The sequence below is a fragment of the Alternaria alternata genome, assembly GCF_001642055.1.
Source record: "Alternaria alternata strain SRC1lrK2f unplaced genomic scaffold CC77scaffold_14, whole genome shotgun sequence".
Taxonomy (NCBI): Eukaryota; Fungi; Ascomycota; class Dothideomycetes; order Pleosporales; family Pleosporaceae; genus Alternaria; species Alternaria alternata.
Genome location: NW_017306203.1, coordinates 80,467 through 104,325, shown reverse-complemented (window position 1 = coordinate 104,325; position 23,859 = coordinate 80,467). Strand labels below are relative to the sequence as shown.

Genomic DNA, 23,859 nt, shown 5'->3' with positions numbered 1-23,859 from the left:
TCCAAATGGGGAAAAAATGTCATCGAGCAAGACTCGAATAACAGTAAACTTGGACAAGAGCACGGGACGTGATACTTTGCGCTTCAAGTACAAAAGGGTGCCTCGTCTGCCCGTCTCAAATACTCACCTCTCGTTGAGTTTATCTTACCAACAGCAAGTCTTCTTCTGGCAACCTCTCTCTCTCTCTCTCGATCACACCTCTGCATCGTTACTTCATTATGCGAATCGTGAGCCCTTGGGAAGCGGTCTCCCACCTCGGCAGCATCCTGCTCGTCGCCAGCACTGTCTCTGCGTTGGCAGCAACGGCCAACTCAGTCGACACTTACGACTATGTGGTAGTCGGCTCCGGACCGGGAGGAGGCCCACTGGCCGCCAATCTCGCACGCTCTGGATTCAAGACTCTCTTGCTCGAAGCCGGTGACGACGACAGTGCTGCCATGATTACAAACGCTATTGCGTTGACAAACACGGCAGATACTACGGCCCTCACTTGGACGTATTGGGTTCGTCATTACGACGATGTCGAGTTGACGAAAAGGTACCGCCATCTTACTTGGAGGCTGCCAGATGGAAAGTTGTGGGTTGGTCCGGGCAGCGAGGCGCCTGCAGGAGCGGAGATTGTTGGTATCCAGTATCCTCGCGGCGCTACACTTGGAGGATCGTCCATTGTTAATTCTGCCCTGACTGTCCTTCCTGCCGATAGCGATTGGGACTATATCAAGAACCTTACCGGAGATGAGTCATGGAAGTACGGTATCCCCGATCCTGTTTTTTATCATTTCCATTCTTTGCTCTTCAGAGGACACGGATAAGCTAACGAACAAAACCGTAGTGCTACCCACATGGGGGAATTGTTCATCAAGTTGGAAAAGAATCAATACCGCCCACGTGGTACACCAGGCCACGGCTTCGATGGGTATCTTGAAACGATTTTGGGCAACGGAACCGTTTTTCTCTCTTCACCCCAAGCAACTGCAATTCTCAAGGCCATGGCTGCCGAGGCGGGCCAAGATCCAGAGGACCTGGAAGAGATCCTAAACATTGACCCTAATCAAATCTTGAATCCCGACCGAGACCAGATTACAGGGCTTACGGGATTGCCCCAACACGCCAATGCCACCTGGGCCCGCTACAGCTCCAGGAACCGAGTCCTCGATACCTTGCGCGCCGTGGACGAGAAAGGCGACAAGAAATACCCCCTCGAGGTCCGCCTCAACTCCTACGCTACGAAAGTCCTGTTCGACAAGCCTCAAGAAGGCTCATTGCCTCGCGCCAATGGCGTCCAATACCTGCAAGGCAAAAGCGCTTTTCAGGGCGACCTCCGCTATGATCCGGCAGCCAAGAAGCCCTCATGCCGGGTTCTTGCTCGAAAAGAAGTCATTCTCAGTGGTGGATCTTTTGGTACACCTCAGCTGCTGTTACTCAGCGGTATTGGACCGGCAGCAGATCTCAAGGCCCTGAACATCCCCGTCATCGCCGACCGACCAGGCGTTGGCCGTAACATGCAAGACCACAACGAAATCGCCGTCATCGGCCACGGCGCCCAGACATTCGATTACTCCGCTGCTCCTGGCGGTCCTCGCTCGCAATGTACCTACGGGGCTCCAAGCGACCCCTGTCTTGCACTTTACCTCCGCGGCCAGGGCCCCTACGTCCAGCCTAGTCTCACCCAACTCGCCTTCCTCAAAACCAACCACACCACAAACGACGAGCGCGACATTGCCATCTTCCCCGGTTCCTTTGGCTTTCGCGGCTTCTGGCCCCGCAACACGGGACAGGAGTGGGACGACCCGCCAACGACCTGGGGCATGCACAGCGTCCATATTCACGGCAATAGCACGGCTGGCTACCTTAAGCTGCGCTCGGCTGATCCGACCGTGACGCCTGAAATCAACTTTCGACACTTCAATGGTACAGGTGCTGCGGGCGACATTGCTGCTATCAAGGAGTTCCTCGCTTGGGGTCGTCGTGCGTTCAACCGCGTACAAGCACCTTTTGCGCCTTACAACGTCTCTTGGCCGCCTTGCGCGGGCACGGTCAGTGCCGACGGAAGCTGCTCCATCGCCAGCAGTGACGAAGACTTTATCCGCGAGAATATCTTTGGGCACCACGTCATCGGCACGTGTTCCATGGGACCCAGCTCTGATGGGAATGCAGTCTTGGATTCAAAGTTTCGCGTCCGTGGTGTTTCTGGCTTGCGGGTCGTCGATGCTAGTGCGTTTCCTCGGTCTCCTGGAGCCTTTCCGGTTGCAGGTGTCTATATGCTGAGCGAGAAGGCGTCGGAAACTATTCTAGAGGGCCGGTAGTAGCTGTGTGCGGTGTCCTTTTGTCGGGCCCGGTTGCTGCTCGTTAGCTACGGTGAGGACCTGGCGTACAAAGGCCTTCTCGGGTCTGACGCCAGGCAATCCCTAGTATGTAGTCTGTGGATTAGCTATTGTAGCCTGATGCTAGTTGATCTTGAGTCCTTTTCCATTGTGGATTGTGGTTGCTCACTTGTAAACATACCACGTTATCGGATGAGTCGAGCAAACCCTCGAAACATTGATGTTACCACACGAACCACCTTACTCAGCTAGCGTAGCACGTGATCTTGCTGAGGTCGTTCTTTGCCATAACACAAGTGTATGGGTAATATAGTCCCGAATCATGATGATATCAATAAGACTTTTTGTAGCTCTACAGCTTTCCATCTTCAGGTAGCTGTCGTGCTGCTGTCTAAGCATCGAGCGAGTGCGGGCATCAAACGCACGGACACGGTAGCTAAGTCGAACTTGACTCGCAGCGCGCCTCATCCGCTGCGATACTACTTTTTACTTGGCGGACAGTCCAAGTCTATTGCCTGAAGCACACTCTCACAAACTCCTAAGACATGCTTTAAGATTGACAACAGACTTGCGCGCTCTCTCACCCTCTTACAGCCTTGCTGAGCCCGGTTTGAAGTTCCCTCATAACCTTGTTAGCTAACCACGAAATACCTTTCGTCGCATCCTCCTCTTGTCCGCACGTCTCAGGCGTGTACTGCCCTTTCGCCTAGTCAGGTAGCATACATGGGATTTGTATTTGACGCAGCTGTGTCATCGAGGTGGCAGTCTACACATTACCAATCGTCATCATCAGAGCTGCCTGTCGATGTCGTCATCCCGCCGCTGCACGCGTTACCGAAAGCGGAAAGGCACGATGCCATCCAAGAATCAAGAACCTGGGTCACCTGCGTAAGCTGACATGTCGCTGAATGACTGTTTTGACGTTGTTGCAATACACACGTCTGGAATGCGAAAGCCATTCGCAATGGACATGACGCGCCATAAACCTGGCGTTCTTGTAGCTGGTTTGGGTTTTATGTCGGCTGGGCTGAGATGTTGAGATGCCTTCGATTCGTATCCATGGCTGTGGATTACGTTCCTCACAAATAACGGCCGTTGCCTGGCTTAGGAATGTTGACATATCAAGATGCGCGGCGAAGTTGAATGGGTGATTTGATCATTCTTTGTTAAACATGGCAAAATATACTTACGTGCTGGCAAGCATCCATCCATCCGTCCTAGGTACCTTTCATCCCCTGTCACCATGGGCGCTAGTACTGTATCGGCCGCTCGTCTGCTAGCACAGACAGGCTTGTTACTTGGAGTAATGGGACCAAATACCATCTTGCCATACATGTTCCCGATCCGTGAACCACGCGGCGTTCTGTAGACTCGCTAAAATCATGCAGGCCTTCTTTTCTTTTCCTTGCTTCTTCCAAGGTTCTTTTCGCAGAATTGAGGAAGAGTAAGACGTGTGTAATCAACTTTTACCCCCGAACTATGGCAGAGAAGGAGGCGAGGGTTAAGGCAAGAGAGCCGAGATACTATCGGTTGGTCAGCTAGAGGTAATGAGAAACAAGCAAGAGAAGTGCTGGTAGGATGTTGTGGTTACATGCTGATTACGAGCACGCTGTATGGGAAGGCGAGATTGATTTGCAATGTGCGCCGCTGGGTAGTGTGGTAGCAGATGGCGAGACGTTTGGTATTCTGCGGTGCGATATGGGATGATATAAGAGCAAGAGTCGTATAATGTCAAGGGTGGGCAAAAGATCAATGCCATTGTAACTCGGGCGGTGAATAACAAGAAGACATCTTGTAGTTCTGGACATTCTCTTATTCAAGTCGTCAAAGCGTTATACACAAGTAAACATACCGCTGTTCGTCTTGATAAATCGTCACGTCCAAGTCATGTCTACCGCTCCTGTCCTTTATATCGGTAAGTCGACTTTCCATCCCCTTCTGAACACCCCCACTCGCTCTGTCCCTTCTTTCCCGCCTCTTCACCACGTCTCTCCGGCCATGACGACTTGCTGACGGTATCAGTATGCTGCACTGAATCTACCTCCGGCACTGTTCTTGATCCAGCCCGGTACATGAACGCGACCAACCCACATACCACAATCCTCAAAACAGATGGTGCACGTGTAACAGCCGGAGACCAAACCATCAGTCGCATCTACTATGCCGACCAAGCAAAGCCGCTGGGTATGATTGTTGTGTTGGGACACGCCGGTACGTACGTCCGTATTCGTGTATGCCAACGACAAAACCTCGGAGCAAGACTGCAACACGTTGTGTGTAGCACAAGCGAAAGTGAATGCGAATACAAGAATTCCAAGCTGACCTTTCTTTACCAAAAGGCTGTACATTGGCATCTGGAGACGTCGAGGGCACAATTAGATCTAGTGTCCAAGCCCTGAGAGCAAGCCATCACGTACGCAATGCCATACCTACCATGGGCTACGTACTCGATCTGTACGCCAGTGCTCCAGGTGGACCAGCCACGGGCGCGAATATGAGAGAGGTTCAGTATGTTTTGATATTCTAACGTCCCATCTTCTGCTGCACGTTATTCTGTGCGACAAACTCAATGTAGGAACGTAGGGCTGACAAGACGTGCAGTATACCGGACGCCTCTGCTCCAGCATCATCGGCATCGACACAGCAACAGAATTCGAGTCCGCAACAGCAACAGGGTATAGGTCCGTTTTGGAGTTGAATGGGTGTCTCGGACGACCAGGCTCTTTCTCTGTTATCGTTCTTCTTTCATGTTTTCCTCATGTCTATCCCTCTCTGATGTGTCTCTTTCTTGGGGGTAGAGCTGAACCGTGTCAATTAGGGAGACGCATAGACAATGAATAGCAATAGAAAGCCAGGGGGTGTGGTGTCGATGTTACTATTCACAATGACCGACATACATTACTAGCGCAGCGTCCCTGGTCGTGTCTCGGCACTTCACTCCCATTATCAACTAAAGTCCCTATATCCGGCCTGTACATCGTGACCTCGCCCCAGATTCTGCCTCTGTCTGCGTGACCTCTTCTCCCGTGCTGAGAGTGGAAGCCGTGCGCTCTGCTGCAGTGTACTGTGATGGCGGTTGTTCACCAACCGTCTCTCGCCGAACAGTTTCGTCCATCTGTAGAGCCTGAAGAGATATCGCAACCACCGCCTCTGTCTCTTCTACTTTGGGCTGGTAGGGTGGTGGCGCTTCTCCGTTCTCGTTCGGCCCGTCCTCGACATGGACATCGACATTGGGCACATGCTCGTTCAGACCCTCAGGTTGCCTTGAAACAACAGAATCATTAATCCCATATGTCCCACGCACGAGACTGCGAATGCGAGGCCATCCTTCGACGTACCTCGCTTCTGTCCGCTGACCGTTCTGACGCTGTGTGGCTCTGTGTCGGTATATGCGAAAGTAGACTAGAGCGATGAGTGCAACAGGTACACCGAGGAAGAGGAGGTAGTAGTTGAATGAAATGTGCTCGATGGAGGGGGCGTCTTCGCCGCTGGGGACGGTTGGTGATATGTTTGTTGAAGACGGCGTTTCGATGGGCACATTGAGGTAAGCCATTGTCACAGGTGATTAGACTACAGCGAGTGTAGTAGAGGTCTTTGGTGAGGATAACGATGCATCCGTGGGAGTGCTACGGTAGTGATGCGCACACGATACTGCGAGGGCGGTGATTAGGGCATTGGCAAGGCGATTCGAGAAGTGCCAGACAAGATGGGCGTTGTAAACATTGACCGCAAGGAGCCTGCCATTCTTGCACATCTTGCAGGGCAAGTGCCCAAGAGTTGTTTGCCTCAAGTCGCGCCTGCTATGATGTACACTGGGTAGGAGCACGAGGCCTGCGATTGAAGCTTCAAAAGCATTTTGAACGATGACAGTGACTGTGGATAGTCCGAGTACAGTCCTTTTACTCGAGAGAAATATGAAATATCGAGGTGTCGGAGTGTTGATTACTTTTCCCTAAAGGATAGCGGAGGCATCGGGACCTAGCGTGCTTACGGAACGATTCCGCCAAGCAATCGCGTCAGCGAGGTCGCACCCTGCTGTCCAACCCTCCTCTACTAACCCACCAACACCCCGCAGATATTCTGGCAGAGACTCCGAGATGGTCAAAGCAATCAGAGGTACATTTCCCGCTTCCGTCCCCCCTCCACCATGCTGACCCTCACAGGCACGCTCGTCAAGTGCGACGCATCCATCAAAGCCATGCTGGTCGACATTGACAGCAAGAACAACAACGAATACATCATTGAAGAGCTCGACGAGGAGCACATACTAGTCAAGGAAACGCGTATCAACGAGCTCAAAGCGCGTTTGAACCAGGTGCGCTTCACAAACATGCCACGGCATGACGGCTCAACGCTGACACAAATCACATCACAGATGATGAGGGAGCGCCTAAAGGAGCCAGAGAGTTCAGACTCCGAGTAGGAGTTTGAGCAAACCGCTTGATTTCAGGTCTCGTTGCGAGCAAGACTAGTGCCGACTACCATTTTCCGTCCTCTCTTGCTCACGAGCACTCGAACCGAACCGCTCACATGGCTGGTTTCTGCGCTGCGCTTTCTTGCGTGCCGACCCACTTCGGCCTGTGGCCTACAAATAACTCGGCGTCCATCTTGAGGTTGTCGAGGATCTTGGTGTCGTCCAGGGTTCCCACCTTTACACACGTTAGCAAAGGCCGGGCGGATACCACCAGGCTTAGGACAAGCATACCTTGACGACGCGTTTACCGGCAAACGAAGGACCCTGACGCCACATGGTCGAGCCACAGTCGCCGCTGCACAAAATAGGTCAGGAGATTTGTTCGCTACATTGCCATCACGATAGCGAATATGGAATTCTACATACCAGAAGTTGGAAGTGACCTCGTTTCCACTGTCGCCCTTGACTGTGTGTTGCTTTGGTGTTCCCTTGGTGACCTTGAAGCCATCTTCTGGGTAGACCGCGTTGGTGCTATAAGCCGAACCAGTGATTTTGCGGCAGTCGAGACAGTGGCATAGGATGCTGCCTCCACTCTCACCGGACACCTCATAGCGGACCGCGCCGCAGTAGCATCCTCCAGAGGCCATTTTGGTAGAGATTGTCGTGGGTTCAGAGTAGAAAGAGAAGTTATTAGAGTTGTCTAGTTGCTGGGGCCGAGAGGATAAGAGTCGTGTTTGAATGTTAGGGTGTTGGCGACATGTACACCTCGGGCTTTATACACGACTGTCTACCCCGCTGTATGCGATCGCCAACTCGCCAGCTTGGTCGACGTGTAGCGCCCTACGGCATCCCACTCGGCAGGGTCTCCACCACTACTACTCTAGTGCCGAGGCCTTACCTCAGCGACGGCATCCCGCCGACGCATCACGGATAGAGGGAAGCTATCCGCTTACGCAGGATACATCGACTTACCGGCACAGGCAATCCGTTCTGGGTCGGAATTTGGCACTACAATTGGAAACAGAGGGGAAATTCCAAATCAAAGCATTTGCTGCGGACCGAATAAGCAGTAAACTAAGCATATCGCATGATTTGCGCCTGGTGAGCAGTGCCGTGCAGTGCGAGAGTGAACCAACCTTTGAAGTCTGCCCAGGATTATGATTGTGATGCATTTTTCAGTGTGTTCAAGGCGCATACTCGCCTTGTCGCACGACTATGACGCGCAGATGCCACACCTACCTGGGTGAGTTTTGCGGAGCGGGGTTTTCCCAATCCGGTTACCGCACAGCGCAGCACGTGAACTCGAGACAATTTGGTGTTTTCGCGCGCGCGCACCTTGTCCTTCACCCATGCGCGCCAACTATGTGATGGAATGTGCTCTCGCGCTTCGATCACCACTGATCATTGATGAGTGTAGCTTCCCATCTGTCTAGATCTACGTACACAGCGCATCCCAACACAACCATGGCGAACAACAGCGCCGCACCAAACGTCTGGACGCAGATGAACTACGTCCCTCCCCGCGGACAATGTAACCATAAGCCTTCTCTCCTCGCGGCCAAATGTCCGTGTTTGAGGTTCATGTTGCATCCGCTCAAGGTGAGTCATGAAATTGTCTCTGGCCGACGGCGACAGGCATTATTGCCACGCCTGATGGCACATGCCGCCAGCACACATGGCTAATAGTCATGTTACGCTATAGTCATCATCGTCGTACGAATGCGATGGCTGTGGACACCACGCATCTTTCCACACGATGGAAAATAAAGTCGAAGACGAAATAAGGAAGCGGTGGGAGGTTGAAGCGGCGGAGCGGAGAAAGGAAGAAGAGGAGGGTGGGAGGCAGAGGCCAAAGAAGAGGGTGAGGGCTATCGAATACACAAACGACGATGGCGAGTTTGTGCTCGGGTCGAAGAAGAAGACGACGGGGAGGGCTGCGGCTACTCGGGCGAAGAGCAGGATCATTGAGATTGGGGAGGAAGATGGGGTTGTGGAGTTGGACTGAAAGACGATATGATACCCCCCTGCGACAATGTTTGCACTCTGTTCAATACAATTACATGAAGAAGCTTCAAGTTGTGGTGTTGCTGAAGACGGGCGCGGGTGTCGCGACTTGCTTGCGACGCCAAGACTAACAACCATGGGTGCGCTTCCTCTGTGGTGAACCCTTGCTCTACCTTTCCACCAACGCAACATGATAGCATAACATCTACGGCCCGCCAAACCCTTCGAGGGTTCCTTAATGTATAAATAATACACACGACGACATTGTACCGCCAACTACCACGCACCCACCCACCATGGCAACCCCAACCCCCAAAGACAAGGAAACGCCCTCGAAAAACCTCAACGCCTTTTCCTCGCCCGCCCCGCGCAGCGTACCTCCCTCGGGCAACGTAAACATGATGACGTACGATTCGCCCGCGGTGCTGAACATGCTCAATGACGTGGCCAGCTCAGGCATGGGCGGCGTCGGCATGGGCATCACCATGAGCGGGCTCGGCATGTCCAGCTTAGGCATGAGCGCGAGCGCCATGGGTCGCGCCGACGAGGCAGAACGAAGCCGGCGTCTACGCGCCATCATCGACCTCGTTGGCAAGAAGCCTGGCAGGGTCAGTGAGGAGGGTTTGCTGCAGCTGTGCAAGAAGATGGGCATACCGTGCGAGAAACACATGGATGAGGCAGGCACCTGGAGTCTGCTCATTGGCGACGAAGCCCTCTGCGACGTGACGTTCCACAACGACGAGATTGCGAGCGTCAATCTGCAAACTGGCCTGGATGAATCGAGACCCGATCTCCATTTCGGCACAACGGGGTCTGAGATACTCGTCCGGAGCTTGAAACCCCTGCCGGGCCAGAGCAAACTCAATGTCACGCTCGAGCGCTTCTCGGAGAGCCTAGAAAAGCTGCTTACGCTGGATAAATTGGGGTCAGCGCAGAACGGAGGGGTTAGCTGCTACAATGCGATTGCGGGGGTTTATACAAGTTTGCGCAAGCTGTTTGAACACGAGAAGAAGGCGGAGCTCGCAAATCGAACGCCCGACGAGCGCTTCAGGACACACAAAGCTGAGCGCGAGGTGCTGTGCAAGAAGAGCGGCCGCCCCAGACTCAACGGCGGATCTTGTCTGGGCTTGAGCCTCGAGTATTGGATGGACGGTCGAATGCAAATCGACCCGCCCGTGGAATCTGCAGCCTACCCCGAAGATGCAGAGAAGAGCCACAACAAGATGTACTCCCTGACTATCGAGTGCGAAGCTTCGCCCTCGACTCTGTACACACCCATCCGCATATCCGACGACTGGATCAGCGACCGCATCGACAAACCCACGGATACGCACGACGCGAACGCCACTCTAGACAACATACTCATGCACGCTTCGTCCTCTTCACCCCTAGACTGGCTCGACCCAAAGGCAACGTACCTCGAACCGGGCCCCGAGCAGACTGCCGACGACGACGACGACGCAATGAACCTCGACTCGGCAGCGGGCCGCCTTCCCAACGTCCGCTTCGTCGCAAAGTTCAACCCTCCACTTGTCGTCCCTTTTGCCGTCCACATGCAGCTCTACCAGCTCGTCGGCATCGAGCCGCGCACCGACGACTTCCGTCCCGAGACTTTTGCAGGCCTGGCGCTCAGGCCGGGCGAGCTTGATCCGGGCATGTCTGGCACGACGGGTGATGTGACGCATGAGATTCGCAGTAGCCGACTTGTTTTGGTTCGGGATGGTGGGGGACGGGAAAAGGATAGACGACATGATATGAGCCTCTTCATACCGAAGCTCGAGTATAGTCGCAAGCTGGAAGCTTTGCCTTTTAGCCATCCAAAACAGTTGGTGGAGATTTTGCCTGTGTTGAGACAGTATGCGCATATTACGAGCTTGCTCAAGACTTGTTTCTACGAAGCTCCGAAGAAGCAAGTGCCGACGCATAAATTGGGCCATGTGCTCACACCATCACCACCACCACCGCACAAGGCTACACAGGTAGGAGATTTGCCGAGGTTGCAACTCGATGTTAATCTGAGTTATGCGCCGCCTGTGCCTCGGTTCACGCTGCATGTTCCTCATCCGCGTGCTGCTGTGGCGAAGGCGGCATGTTCATCTGAAAAGGAGAAGAAGAAGAGTAAAGACGCAGATGACGCTGCGATGATAGCGGACCTCTTGTCTCATCTCGATGAACCTTCTATTACCTCTTCTTCTTCTCCTTCGCCTCCTTCTGCGTACCACGCTCCCCTCGCGCTGGCAATCGATGTCCAGTCCAATGGCGAGTTGATCCTTACTGAACAGAATGTTGTTCTTGAGGAGGAAGATGACAAGGTGAAGAGGTTGGCGCGTGCACTGGATGTTGTCGATGATTTGGGCGTGTGGGCTGAGTGGTTGAGATTAGAGGTTGGGAAGGAGGAGGAGAGGAAAAAGAGCGTTTAGGTGGCGTTTTTGAGGGAGCATGCGCCGTGGTTTTTGGGCGAGTTGGGGGAGTGATGGGGATTGGGATTAAGGTATTGTTCAAAAGAGAATTGAGGTAGAGGGCTTATTGGATATTGGATATTGTGATTCAATGGGTGGAGAACGAGCGATAGAACTCGACAAGTCTCGCATCAAGGGCACTTCATGTCTTGCTCCTCTTGTTCTGTTTAGTCGTGATGAAGATGCTCGCTCTGGTGTTGATGGCTCTTGCAACGAGTGGAGTGGACTTATGGGACCGTAAGTCTGCAACACGCATACGTGACTGGCCCTGCATCTCGTGAACTTGAGCTTCCTTGTCGGCACTCTTGCAGCTTTTAAGCAAGGACATCATAAAGGTATGACTAGCTGCGAGAACCTTGGCGGCAAGACGTAGAACAATGGGATAATTGCAAGTCATGTAGAGAAACAGAAGCACATGTATCACTGCAGTTCAATAAAGTTTCAACTCAAAATATAGTCAACGAAAGTGTGGTGTATTACATGGTACACTAAAACTCAAAATCTCCTACTCCCTCCAAACCGAAAGAGATTTCCAAGCCCCCCAAGAATGGAAGGCGCGCGACTGACAGTCGGGAGACTAAACGGGTTGAGAATGTTGAAAGCGTTTCTGGCCTTGATCAAATCGGCCGCCTTTTCCGCAACCGCGTACATGGTGGCTTGCAAGTGGGTAGCCGGAATCAAAGGAATGATACTAGCGTCCACGATACTGAGGCCCTTGACCCCATACACAGCGAGATCACTACCAACACAGCCCCCATAAGCCTCGGGCATCATCGCACAGCTACCCGACATGTGTGCAAAAGACGCCTGCAGCGCCTTCTGATTGACAAGATCATTGATAATCTCGTCGTCAGTCTGTGCCTGTGATCCGGGTGTAAGTTCAACGGGGGAAAACTTCTTAAGCTCCGGATTCGCCCAGTGCTTGCGCGTCCAGCGCACCATTTCAACGATGATCTGGCGGTCGACGGGGTTCTGCAGCGAGTTGAATTGGACGACGGGGTTGCCGTACTTGTTGGTGGGATCGAGTGTGACGGTGCCGCGGGACAGGGGGCGTTGCAGCGAGCTGATGGCGAGACCAAAGGGGACCATGGGGAACTCGCCGACGGCGGCATCGGCGCTGCCGTGTAGATTGGCGATGAGGTCGCGTTGCTTGGTGAAGCCGCGGAGCAGAGAAGCGTCGTCGTAGATGGAGGGGAGGTAGCTGCGCGCATTTTGCGACTTTACGCTTGCAACAATGGAAGACCACTTGTCGGAGACGGTCTGTAGGCTGAGGAACGCTAAGCTGCTACCGTGCGCTTGGGTGAGAGGGCCGTTCCTGCTCGTGTCGTACTCTGACCATACCGTGGCGTTGTATGTGGGGTTTGCTCCGCTGTAGATGCTTGGGAAGGAAAGATTCTGGAGGTCGAAGACCATGTTGGCGTTTGGGTGGTCTTGCATGTTTGCGCCGACGGCGGGCATGTCTTTCTTGACGGTGATGCCGGCAGCTTGGAGCACGTTTCTGGGACCAAGGCCGCTGAGTTGGAGTAGTTGTGGTGTGAAGATTGAGCCGGCAGCCATGATGACTTCGCGTTTTGCGTAGACTTGCTTGACCGAGCCATCTGAACGAGATTTGTACTGAACACCGTTTGCCGTGTATCCTGTAAGTAGGCCTTTGTTGAACAAGATCTCGTTGACCTTCTGTCCGGTGATGAGAACGAGGTTACTGCGGGTCTTGACTGGATCGTAGTATTCGTTCTTTGCGTGAGATCGGGTTTGCGTCTTGGGCCGCAGGGCAGTGGGTATCCAGAAAGCGCCCACCGCATTTCCAGAGGCATGTTCCTTTGGCAAGGGTACACCTTCACGCTTGTATGCTGCCCAAATGGTCTTCGTATCTTGGTACTCGAAGTTGGGGAAGGATGCTTGAATTGGACCGTTCGTCCCATAGTAGGAGGCGTCATAGGTAGTGCCAAATTCTTTGACGTTGGATGCCGTGGGTGGCGTAAAGGTGGTCGACTTCTTGAAGTAATATAACAAATTGTTGAAGTTCCAGCCACTGTTACCAAGTTGCTCCCAGGCATTATAGTCGGCGGCGGATGCTCGGTCAAAGGCCATACCGTTGACCACGGACCCACCCCCAACGACATTGCCTACCCAGACAGGGTGTGTGCCGCCTGTGTTAGTATCGTATGCCGACGTGATGTCGTACATTAGAGCCGAATTGATGCTGTTTGCAAAGCTAGGTACTTGTGTGGTTACATCGTCGACCATGAACCCATTCTCGATTACAAGCACGGTGCCTGACAGTGTTAGACTGTGCATCACATATGCGATTCCTGTACTTACGGCTCGAGTCTTCACTCAGGCGGTTAGCAACTGTTAGGCCAGTCAAACCGCCACCAACAACAATGTAATCAAAAGACTGTCCTCCAACATCTTGCTCGCCACTGTTACTACCTGGAGCGGATGGATCCAATATCCGTGGCACGAAAGACGCCAGGTAGAAGATGCCTGAAAGAAGGAGAGACATATTAGAAATTATGGACAGAACGAGTGTATGAGCACCAAATGAATGGCGCAAGGGTGAGGGTCCAGGAAAGTGACGAAATGAAAGACTAAGGTTCGTCCAAGGTTTATACCTTCCTCGGAGCTCACGCAGTTCGCGGTCGGGCCACCCCTGAGTACGCGAAGCTATTAAAGCCTCTTCGCTTGCAAAGACCCGTTCTTCGGCAGAGCATAACACTCAAATGCTACCCGCTAGCCGTTGTATGCTTATAATGTCCTTTCCCAGTAAGCAATGCTCAAAGCTACCAGATCCTGTAGTGCTCGATATAGCCTGTTGCTCGGATTCTGGGTCGATGCCGCACGGAAACAAAAGCTGAGATCCGCAAACCTTGGTGGAAAGCATATTTTGGTAGTTGGCCGATAGCGGCATGGCTTATGATCCTGTCACAAAGAACGCTTATCGACAGCCCTAGAGCTGCGGGCAGCGACATCAAGGCAGCATGGCTGCTGTGGCGCCGACTATCAGCCCCCGTTTGCAAAACCCACGTGCGTGATCGTGTGACGTGCGCCACGCGACTGTAATTGTGAGGAAGTTTTACCCTGCATGGTGCACTGCTTTATCGTGTGGTCCACATGGTAGAGAGGGCGAGACCGACGGTGTTGTGCTGGCGAAGCAACCACGGGAATGCAGGGGCCACGGCTGTCAAGCTGGACGAGCCGTGCTTCGGTAAAAATCTCCAACGTCGTCACCTTCCTCTCGCGCTCGGCCAAGTTGTCGTTAGATCGATATTTGACTTTGGTGTACGAGTGTTTAAGTTTGCAGCAGGAGGTCAATTGTCTAGATTATCGATGGCGCACGGAGGTGGCCTGAACGGGTATAGCTCGTCTCCCCACCTGAACCCTAGCCTGACGACGGTTCAAAGCTGCCAACTTCTTTGACCTCCTTTGCACAGCAACCGTCGCGTAGCACCCTGCTCAATTGCGAGATTACTAGAATCATTGCGGTACCGAAGAGCGAGTAGCAGAGCCGGCGCCTGTTATACCCGCTCGGCCCGCCTCCTGGATATTGGTAACATCTTGTCCAGGGGAATCTGCCTATCGAATTTTGTGATTCAGAAAGATCTTGTGGGGAGTACATTCTGCCCTGAAACACAGTAGATCTCAGGATATATTGCGTGCTGATTGACTGCGCCGCGACGGCTACGGACGGCAGCCACAATACGCGACAAGGCCGTTTCGAAGCTGAGGGCCAGATATCCACGCCGGCCTAGGCTAAAACCTCGTGCAACGGCGCGAACCACAGCGCTTTAGTCCATCCCACGACGGCTAACCGAGTGACAGATGTCGTGCTTCTCGCTTTGGCCATATCTTACGATGGGTTTAATGCCGGGAATCTGGATTGGCAGTAATGCGATAGTTTGGTTGGGTTTGTTTCCAGAATGTCAAATCGCAAGTGGCCATGGCAACTCTCCCGATCGTCGACGAATGGTTTCCAAGCCCCGAGAAACAGGAAAGTGGATTCGTTTGATCTACAGAGCCTTGCGGCTCGGCAGCCTCCTGCAAGATGATCACTGGCGATCTGGACCATGGTGCCTTAGCAGGAACGCATCCTGACTAACGGCCTACCGCTATATGTGCGCTCGTGCGCAGCGCACTGTCGTGTGGGTAAGCTTTAGACGCCTCCTGCATGTCTCGTTGCGTTTTGCGGGATTGGCTGAGTTTGACATCGGTCGGCCACTCCGCTGTATTTGGCTGGCCATCCGGAGGATATTAACAGAGCAAATATAACAGCACGTCCATCCGTCCCGTACTATATACAAGAACCTGCATAACATTACAACGTGGGAGATCTGCAGGAGCTCAGTCCGAGGAGTACACCCCGCCCATCCCTCTCCATTGGACTCTTCGTCTTTCCTTGCCTCGTTCTTTTGCATTCTCGCACCCGCCATGGGTGTACCAACAACCCCGGAAGGACTTCCTTTGGACGATCGGTCCAATGCGCTCAAGATACCCATCATCACATTGATCATATTCAGCTCGGTATTCGTCTTGCTCCGCTTGGGCATTAATTGGAGGAATAGGAACTTTCTCCTACTGACAGACCATCTATTATGGACGGGACAGGTAAGGCAGTAATCAAGCAAGGGTATCGGAGATTATACTAAACAATCTTCAGGTCATAGCCGTAGCCGGTGCGGCATGCTGCTACAGGATGGCAGAAGTCGGGGGTGGTAGGCATATTTGGGATCCCATGTTGACGCCTCGGAACCTGGAAACATATCTTTACTACCTATGGCTGGGTCAACTGCTCAATCTGTACGGAATGGCCTTGGTCAAGCTGAGTGTATGCGCCTACATCTTCATGTTGGACTTTTCGAGAACATTTCGGATCATCATCTGGGCTTCAGTCGTGCTCCATGTCCTCGTCAACGTTGTCTTTCCTACAGTCATTCTTTTCGGCGAATGCACACCATACACGAAGCATTGGGATGTCGCTGGAACTAAACCTGGTTCTTGCTGGAGTGCGACACCACGAGTCATATCTGGATACTCTGGCGCTGCAGTCAACATATTGACGGACTTGCTCTACACCATGGCCCCTCTCATCTATATTGCGAGGGTGCAGCTTCCCAAGCGAACCATCTGGGGTGTTCGCGCAGTGTTCTTGTGTGGTCTTATGTAAGTGTTCTTTTCGTTGCGCCTCTTACATGCATCATTAACGTCCTCCAGTACAACCACCATCTCCGCGATGAAACTCTACGAGATGAAATCCTTGAACGAATCACCAGACCCTACCTATTCGTCCGTCAATCTCAGCGTTTTCGCGATTGCCGAAGTCTTCGTTGGCGTTTTCACAGCGTGTCTTCCACCGCTCCGCAAGACGTTTGAGAACCTCCTCCGCAAGGTCCTTCCTACCAGTATCACCGGAGGATCTGGGAAGGGATCAAGGCAAAGTTACGCACTCCAAAACACCGGCCCTCAGATGAGTGGGAAGTCATCGAAGCGGAAGCATGATACGGATGATGATAGTGAGCTTGGCATACTACCAGACGGTGAGGTCGTCAGCGAGAGGAAGGGTTCTGATCAGCCGATCACCATTATGAAGACCACGCACGTGGAAGTGACGGCTGATAGTAAGAGCATAGCGTCGCGGCGGCATCACGACTGGGCTTAAACGCTTCGTCATACACGAGCGTAAACAATAATGATAATGAATTAATGACTTGAAGAAGCGCCCAACCGCTCATGCCGTTGTTACACTGCTGCACCGTTACGCAATAAGAACGGGTGGTTCTTTACCGATGGTGAACGGACATGTTCGCGCGATGATGATCTTCATTCGATGATCGGCAACAGGGGCATCCCGTCTAGCCGAGGTACATCGATCATTGATCAACAAGCCTAATCCGCACCACCTCGACCTTGGCGCAACCTCCTTCATCAACATGTCGAAGCCATCCAAACCATATCATCGTGATCTCCAGTTCCGAGGTTTCGTAGAAGGCCTCACCTACGTTGATAGCGACAGCCAAGCACAGTGCCACTACTTCGGAGGCGTTCCATACGCTCTCCCACCTGTTGGCCCCTTTCGCTTCCAGAAGCCACGCTCACTACCACCGTGCTATCGCTACGGAACGAAAGCGAACCCGGGGCGATATACAGGCGGATGCGGGCTTTGTCCACAGCCAGGATCCAGTACGGAAGTTCTTAACGAACTTGCATGGGACGAAGACTGTTTACAGATCAATATTTGGATTCCAGCTGGTCAATCGCCAGCGGAAGGTATGTCCCTGACTCCATTCAGCTCGACCAATGATTACTGACTCGGGGAGGTTGGCCGGTACTATTCTGGATTCGTAAGTGGTCGTTTTCAGCTCCGTCACCCTTTTAGTGCTTGGCATCGCCGTTTCACGGCAAACAACTTTCTGGTTCATCTTCGGCGTACAATGTGGCGGGATATTAAGTTCACAACCACGTGGTAGATCAACGCTAAAAATTACTAGATGGCGGGTTCCTGCAATGGGGTAGCCCGAACGGTCTCGACCTCCGTGCGCTATTTAGTGAATCCCCTACCCAGTGCGTCGTCGTCGCTCCCGCCTACCGTCTGAATGTATTCGGGTTTCTCGCTTCCCAGGATGTTGTCGACTCATGCCCAGATTTTGGCGTCAATCTCGGCTTCTGGGATCAGCGCATGGCCCTGCAGTGGACGTATGAGAATATCAGCTACTTTGGCGGTAACGCCTCAAATATCACTATCGGCGGGTATTCGGCAGGGAGCCACTCAGTCTTTCATCAATTGTCGTATGATCTCGGATTGCCCGATGAGAAGGCAGTCGTAAAGAGAGCGTTAATGCTGTCGAACGGTCCAGGTATGCAGCCAAAGACTTTGACTGAGGCGCAGGATCAGTTCGACGAGCTATTGAAGGCTTTGAATATCGAGTCAGACGCTTCGCCAGCTGACAAACTGGCGAGACTCCGCGCAATAAGCCCAAGGCAGGTTATAAAAGCAAGCAACAAGATCAAGCATCACCAGTTCCGTGCAGTTACAGATGGGTCGTTTGTGCGGCATGGTCTTCTGGAAGAGCTGTCGAACGGGGTTTATGCGAAACGTATGAAGTGTCGTAATGTGAAGCTTATCATCGGGGAATGCAGCGACGAGCATTTCGTCTACGGCCTTTGGCGACCTCCTAAGCCAGGGTATGAAAACATGCTCTACCGACTTGAAGCGGACTATCCTCGCGAAGCTTGTAAGGTGTTGATGTCGCATTATTTCCCCAATCGCAAGCTGCCGTCCAAATACACGAGCTGGCAGGCAGTTTTCGGTCATATCTACGCAGACGTGCAGATTCACGCATTGCGGCGTGGGATGGTAAATACGTTGGTAAAGCATGGCGCGGGAGATCTCATACATAGATACCGCATCGAGTGGCGCGCGCAATGTGTTGACAAAGAGCTGCCCGAGCACTTTGGTGCTAGTCACGGCTCCGACATGGCGATATGGTTCTGGGGCAATGGCAGCGACCTGAGTGAAGGAGAGAAGAACATCGCGTTGAAGACATTTCACGAACCGTTGAGCAGGTTTCTCAAAGGCGAAAAGATGGAATGGGGTACGCAGCATGCGATGCAACTGAGGACATTGAAGAGTGATGGAAACGTCGCTATCGAGGAAGACACAAGACTAGACGAGGGTTTGAAGCTGTGGAATGCGCTGAAGACAGTTGGCGCTACTGGCAGTCCCAAGGATATGGCAAAGCTATAAGGACGACTTAATTACGGCATACGGAGAAAGCCTGGTCCAAAGTTGATGTATTTACCAATTAGCCATACTATTTCATTTCCCTCCAGCAGGAAGACTCAAAGCTTCGGCGCGCTCCCTTCCTTCTCTATCTTAAACACTTTATCAGGATTCAAGACCCCCTTCGGATCCAACGCACTCTTGATACTTCTCATCATAGTCACACCATCATCCCCTACCTCTTCCACCAACGCTTCCCTCAACTTAAGCCCAATCCCATGCTCTCCCGTGACTGTTCCTTCTAGGCTTAGTGCCAGCCTGGTTATCTCCATGATCACACTCATCGCAACCTCGTAGTGCTCCTGTGGACACACGATGCTAGAGTGAACATTGCCATCACCGATGTGGCCCACGTTGGCACAGAACCAAGATGCTTGATGGGCAGCTGAAGCCTGGGCGATAAGATCCTGCGTTCCAGCGACGAGGCTTGCAAGATTGGAAATTGGCACTGCGCAGTCACTATGCAAGAAGATATCTTTGGGGTTCTTCTTCATGGCGAGAAGAGCTGTGCCCATGCATTTGCGCGCCCCCCAAATGATATTCATCTCATCTTCTTGTTGCGTGATCTCGACACTAGACGCGCCTTGCGCTTGACACAGCTCTTTCATCGTTGAAATTTGCTCTTGTACGATGTGCATTGATGGACCTGCAACCTTGAAGAATAGTGTTGGCACCTCTCTGAATGTCCGTTGTGGTGCCAGCCCTGAGACATTGACACTTTGCATCGTTGGTCCGTCGGCCAACTCCAGCGCTTCGAGTCGATGACCTAATTTCTGCAGGGAGACAACGACCCGAACGCCTTCTTGGAACGTACTGAAGTTTGCTAGTCCGACGTGAAGGTTCCGCGGCAGGGGCGAGAGACGCAGCACAACTTCCGTCACCAGCGCAAGCGTACCTTCTGATCCGATAAGGAGATGTGTGAGGTCATATCCAGCGGACGATTTCCGAGGTCGGTTATGCGTATTTATGATGCTGCCGGAGGGAAGCACGCAAGTGAGAGATATTACGTTCTCTTTCATAGTGCCGTAGTGGTAGGCATTCGTTCCGGAACAAGACATTGCTATCTTCTCTTCGGTTAAAAAATGTCCTAGCTCATTTCGGTGAACGTATAGAAGAAGATAGCGTATCAAACAACGACACTAGAACATACCATGCCTCCTATCTTGGCTCCCGGCGCAGGATCAACAGGAAAGAATAATCCTCGTTCTTTCAAACTCTCGTTCATTTCCAGCCATCCTAAGCCAGGCTGTACAACAACATCTAAATCATCTTCATGAACTGCGATGATGCTCTTCATGCGCTCGAAGCTTATACACACTCCTCCCTTGGTAGCAGCAAGCGCGCCGCCGAAGCTCGTACCGCCGGAAAAGGGTGTCACGGCTATGCATCTATCGTTGCATGCTTTTAGGATGACTGACGTCTCATGTGTAGTGTGAGGGAAAAAGACGACTGAAGGCGTGTGGTCTGGGGGCGCGGGCGACCAGTTAGTGTTGGCTTTACTATCCCGAATGGTAGGGTCGAGTGTATGCTCGATGTTGTGTCGACTTGCTTCTGAGAGCAGACTGTTAATATTGGCGAGACTATGATTGTAGGTATACATCGCGATGATATTGAAGACGGAATCTGGTCAGTTGGGCGATGCGCGAAGGTAACGGTGTTGCCGAGGCGGAATCACGGGTTCGGAATACATTCCGCCCACAGCGACCACTCATCGCAGCACGTTCGTACAACAAGCCTCGCAGATGGTAATTAAGCCATACTCACAATGGCGACGTATTTCGAGCTGATCGAGTACACTGTCACCAGATGATGTCATAGTAGGAAAGGAGTTTTGGCGGCTAAAGTGGCTTTTGGCCCCCACGGTTAGTCACCCAGGCAGCCGAATAATCTCGTCCCCGTTCGAAGGACGAACTTCTGGCCTCAGACACCCATCATCTGAACACCGGTTCGCAAGCCACATCGTCGCTTATTCGCTACACAGCGCCTATTGCCTTCTCGTTGGGCGAGTCACAGTGAAGGGTGCGACTTTTAACGATGGCTTGGATAAACCACGTTTCCTTGCGCCACGTTCTACCTCCGTCTCAGCCTTACTACTGATGCGCTTCACCGAGTCTTTTGTCACTACATCGTCGCACTTGTGCATTCTACGGCATCATGGCTGCACCTGACTGGTCGACGCAGAGCATATTGAAGAAGACTTTTGTTCGACCATTTCAGCTACAGAAGTTAAGGTGCAAGAGCACCGCGCCCACTAGCCCACCGGCAACACCCGACCAGGATGACCCACTGGGGGCGCTACCCCTACTACAGTATGCCCCCCTAGATCCAACGAAGAAATGTGTCAGGCTTCTGGAGATCTTGCCAGCACCAGATCACGAGCCTATACAGGCAACTCTATCTCTTTCCGACCTGGACGACAAACCTGCCTTTATCGCGCTTTCCTACACGTGGGACCCAAAGGATGGCGAGAAGAAATATATTAACATCCAAGGATCCAGATTTCCTGTGGGGATGGGTTTGTGGAACTTCATACAGCAGTACCGTAGGAAGCAGTATCTCCGACAGTGTTGTGAGAAAGATCCACCGACAGCCCTACCCTTATGGATTGATGCCATAGCAATCGACCAAGATAACATACCGGAACGTAACCACCAAGTTTCGCTCATGCGAGATGTATACACTGGAGCGAAGTCTGTTATCGTATGGCTCGGCCTTCCCCGGGGATCTGAAGAGTTGGCTTTCATGCTTGCGCGCCATCCAGATCTTCTCAGAGTCGAAGAGTTTCATACTGCTCTGGCAGATGTGCTCAATAAGCCCTACTGGAGCCGCGTCTGGGTCGTTCAGGAGTTCGTTTTGGCGCAATCTGTCGACATCTGGTGTGGCGACCTCCAGGTAGATGCTGCGACTGTCGAAACCATCTGGCGCAATGGCCTAACATCAACGCCGGTGGCCTCTCCGACAAATCTGATCTACACAAGTCGTGGCTACAAACTGTTCAAACACCGGAAGGACTTCAAACGCACGAAGAACTACAGAAGAGACGTGCTGGGTCGCCGCAACAGCAAGACTTTGAAATCGACGTTTCGCCTGCGCGATCTCCTACAAGACTTTGCAACCTCGGAAAGCTCTGTAGTGTACGATAGGGTCTACGGGTTTCTGGGAGTGGCATCTACTGGTCGCGGGGAGAAGATCGTGCCGGACTATAACAAACAACCCGTCGAGCTTCTGGTCGATGTTCTTCGCAACCAATGTCACGAAGATACCAGAAGAGGAGATTCGGATGATTATCGTTTCTTGGCCTTTCTCATGCAAGCGCTATCTGTCTCACGCGAGACTCTCGCACAGCACATCCTGAACCTGTGTCCAGATCTCCAGCCACATCTCTATATCCTGGCTGCCACGCCCTGCATCACAGCATCCATTTCTTTCGTCAGTGCGATCACTGATATTGGTGAATTTGTAGATCATGACGAGGCTTTCCAGCCCGGATCTTGGAAGGCGGGAGGCTGGACGACGATCAGATCGAACATGCATCCAAGATCCTTCTCACCCCAAGATATCCAAGATCTTGGGGAATATGTCCTTAGAGAAGGGACGCCACAACTACTCAGCTTCGCCGACCCTCATGTAGCGTATGGTAACCCTGGTCCAACGGAGAAAGTGCGACAAGCGATGATCGAAGCTTCCGCGGATCGGGTGATCGACGGTCTCTCCCGAGCGGTTGAGGAGCCAGGGCGGGCGGCCACTACCAGTCCACGGCCTGGCGATGGTGGTAATAAAGTCGTACGCAACATCATCTCCCGAAGTATAACAGATGACGCTGCGGCACTATACATGAATGCCAGGACTAAGCTGGCTCGGCGAAACACCGACCAACGACACGCACGCTACACATCCTTTGTAGGCACAAACGGCATCACTGGACTTGCTTGCGGAGGTGGCCCTGGATCATATGAGATAGGACCAAATGACTGGATCTGCGTGTTCTCCGGCGTTACCGATACGAACAACGCCTTCATCCTCCGCTTCGATCCTGAAGGAAAATGGCTGATATCTGGCTTCGCAGTCATGCTTTTACCAGAGCTGCGCACGCCTTCGGTGCTGCGGACAGGTACTGGAGCCACGACGACGAGCAATTTCAGCACGAGCGCGCTGAGTCGGAAGCAAACGTTGCGCGACGATATGGTGATGTGCTTTCATTGCCATTTGAGCGATCTCATTGAGCTGCAACGCTGTCAGTTGCTAAGTGATGTTCAAATGAGCTTTTTGATGGAGCAGACTTTGAGAGGGGAAGCGGAGGGGAAGACTCATCGGTGTAATCAAGGCACCAGTGATCACGTCATTCTGGAGTTCGGTCTGTAACGATCGAGATTACTTTGTGTGAAGTGAGACTTTACTCATCGAAGACCTTCACGACTAGGTTACTTTGCTGTATCCGGCGAGGTTGCGGCTGCGTCGAATGCTTGGCGCTCACATTGACACCGGTACTAAGTGCCGCAGCCAACTGATCTGTCCAACACTTTACTAGACTGCGAGCACAATCTGCAGCAGGGCTATTGTCTGTCCTTAGCAACATATGGAGCAAATCTTCTTCGATTTCATTCATATATGTACATAGTCACCGAGCTCCTATGTAATACGTCACACTGCTCCGAGCAGAGTGTCGGGAGACCTATCTTGAGACTCCTGTCTTGAGCCTGGGAACAACAGCGAACTTCTTACATGCGCAAAAATTATTGCCGAAGCGCATGACATCTCGGTAATAACGCTGGAACATAATAGAGCGTATAGCACGTAGCTAGACTGGTCAAGATCCACAGCCTTGTCTGCTGATGCGTCGACTCAGCCTTGGGCATGATGCTCACTCCAGGCTATGCCACC

General features: G+C 52.5%; 12 protein-coding genes across 12 annotated transcripts; 8 read left to right on the top strand and 4 right to left on the bottom strand.

Annotated features, from left to right (window-relative positions):
- Positions 1-218: 218 nt before the first annotated feature.
- On the top strand, positions 219-2,306 carry CC77DRAFT_991963 (alcohol oxidase; the record flags this gene model as incomplete). The annotated part of the gene is made up of 2 exons (XM_018536369.1): positions 219-748; positions 833-2,306. The coding sequence occupies 2 exons, from the start codon at positions 219-221 to the stop codon at positions 2,304-2,306; spliced, it is 2,004 nt and encodes a 667-aa protein (XP_018384232.1).
- Positions 2,307-4,211: 1,905 nt separating this feature from the next.
- CC77DRAFT_1010056 (hypothetical protein) lies at positions 4,212-5,022 on the top strand (the record flags this gene model as incomplete). The annotated part of the gene is made up of 4 exons (XM_018523623.1): positions 4,212-4,239; positions 4,347-4,535; positions 4,664-4,832; positions 4,926-5,022. The coding sequence occupies 4 exons, from the start codon at positions 4,212-4,214 to the stop codon at positions 5,020-5,022; spliced, it is 483 nt and encodes a 160-aa protein (XP_018384231.1).
- On the bottom strand, positions 4,986-6,252 carry CC77DRAFT_1021706 (hypothetical protein). The gene is made up of 2 exons (XM_018525313.1): positions 5,222-6,252; positions 4,986-5,124 (listed from the first exon to the last, which is right to left on the bottom strand). Exon 1 carries the CDS (start codon positions 5,875-5,877, stop codon positions 5,284-5,286), a length of 594 nt encoding a protein of 197 aa, XP_018384230.1. The 5' UTR covers positions 5,878-6,252; the 3' UTR covers positions 4,986-5,124; positions 5,222-5,283.
- A 169-nt stretch (positions 6,253-6,421) lies between these two features.
- Positions 6,422-6,747, top strand: CC77DRAFT_1062739 (hypothetical protein; the record flags this gene model as incomplete). Its single annotated transcript, XM_018528561.1, has 3 exons — positions 6,422-6,440; positions 6,488-6,639; positions 6,700-6,747. The coding sequence occupies 3 exons, from the start codon at positions 6,422-6,424 to the stop codon at positions 6,745-6,747; spliced, it is 219 nt and encodes a 72-aa protein (XP_018384229.1).
- Positions 6,748-6,850: 103 nt separating this feature from the next.
- On the bottom strand, positions 6,851-7,385 carry CC77DRAFT_1062738 (hypothetical protein; the record flags this gene model as incomplete). Its single annotated transcript, XM_018528560.1, has 3 exons — positions 6,851-6,973; positions 7,030-7,093; positions 7,165-7,385. 3 exons carry the CDS (start codon positions 7,383-7,385, stop codon positions 6,851-6,853), a joined length of 408 nt encoding a protein of 135 aa, XP_018384228.1.
- Positions 7,386-8,226: 841 nt separating this feature from the next.
- CC77DRAFT_910058 (hypothetical protein) lies at positions 8,227-8,740 on the top strand (the record flags this gene model as incomplete). The annotated part of the gene is made up of 2 exons (XM_018533638.1): positions 8,227-8,337; positions 8,441-8,740. Coding segments are annotated over 2 exons (411 nt in total), but the record flags the coding sequence as incomplete, so codon positions are not given.
- Positions 8,741-8,910: 170 nt separating this feature from the next.
- CC77DRAFT_1021701 (hypothetical protein) lies at positions 8,911-11,473 on the top strand. Its single transcript, XM_018525312.1, has one exon. The coding sequence runs from the start codon at positions 9,039-9,041 to the stop codon at positions 11,160-11,162; it is 2,124 nt and encodes a 707-aa protein (XP_018384226.1). The 5' UTR covers positions 8,911-9,038; the 3' UTR covers positions 11,163-11,473.
- Positions 11,474-11,696: 223 nt separating this feature from the next.
- On the bottom strand, positions 11,697-13,707 carry CC77DRAFT_1062735 (alcohol oxidase; the record flags this gene model as incomplete). The annotated part of the gene is made up of 2 exons (XM_018528559.1): positions 11,697-13,477; positions 13,524-13,707. 2 exons carry the CDS (start codon positions 13,705-13,707, stop codon positions 11,697-11,699), a joined length of 1,965 nt encoding a protein of 654 aa, XP_018384225.1.
- A 1,215-nt stretch (positions 13,708-14,922) lies between these two features.
- Positions 14,923-15,463, top strand: CC77DRAFT_172243 (hypothetical protein). Its single transcript, XM_018530448.1, has one exon. It carries the CDS (start codon positions 15,024-15,026, stop codon positions 15,294-15,296), a length of 273 nt encoding a protein of 90 aa, XP_018384224.1. The 5' UTR covers positions 14,923-15,023; the 3' UTR covers positions 15,297-15,463.
- Positions 15,464-15,629: 166 nt separating this feature from the next.
- Positions 15,630-18,942, top strand: CC77DRAFT_1032272 (alpha/beta-hydrolase; the record flags this gene model as incomplete). Its single annotated transcript, XM_018526723.1, has 7 exons — positions 15,630-15,806; positions 15,859-16,361; positions 16,413-16,816; positions 17,055-17,059; positions 17,138-17,465; positions 17,516-17,539; positions 17,687-18,942. 7 exons carry the CDS (start codon positions 15,630-15,632, stop codon positions 18,940-18,942), a joined length of 2,697 nt encoding a protein of 898 aa, XP_018384223.1.
- A 95-nt stretch (positions 18,943-19,037) lies between these two features.
- CC77DRAFT_1072815 (FAD-binding domain-containing protein) lies at positions 19,038-20,932 on the bottom strand (the record flags this gene model as incomplete). Its single annotated transcript, XM_018529166.1, has 2 exons — positions 20,129-20,932; positions 19,038-20,042 (listed from the first exon to the last, which is right to left on the bottom strand). The coding sequence occupies exons 1-2, from the start codon at positions 20,576-20,578 to the stop codon at positions 19,038-19,040; spliced, it is 1,455 nt and encodes a 484-aa protein (XP_018384222.1). The 5' UTR covers positions 20,579-20,932.
- Positions 20,933-21,132: 200 nt separating this feature from the next.
- On the top strand, positions 21,133-23,340 carry CC77DRAFT_938998 (hypothetical protein; the record flags this gene model as incomplete). Its single annotated transcript, XM_018534653.1, has 2 exons — positions 21,133-23,076; positions 23,143-23,340. The coding sequence occupies 2 exons, from the start codon at positions 21,133-21,135 to the stop codon at positions 23,338-23,340; spliced, it is 2,142 nt and encodes a 713-aa protein (XP_018384221.1).
- Between the last annotated feature and the right edge of the window lie 519 nt (positions 23,341-23,859).

Coding starts and splice junctions, on each gene's coding strand:
- CC77DRAFT_1021701 (XM_018525312.1), top strand. CDS start 9,039: ATGGCAACCCCAACCCCCAAAGACAAGGAAACGCCCTCGAAAAACCTC.
- CC77DRAFT_1021706 (XM_018525313.1), bottom strand. CDS start 5,877: ATGGCTTACCTCAATGTGCCCATCGAAACGCCGTCTTCAACAAACATA.
- CC77DRAFT_172243 (XM_018530448.1), top strand. CDS start 15,024: ATGTCGTGCTTCTCGCTTTGGCCATATCTTACGATGGGTTTAATGCCG.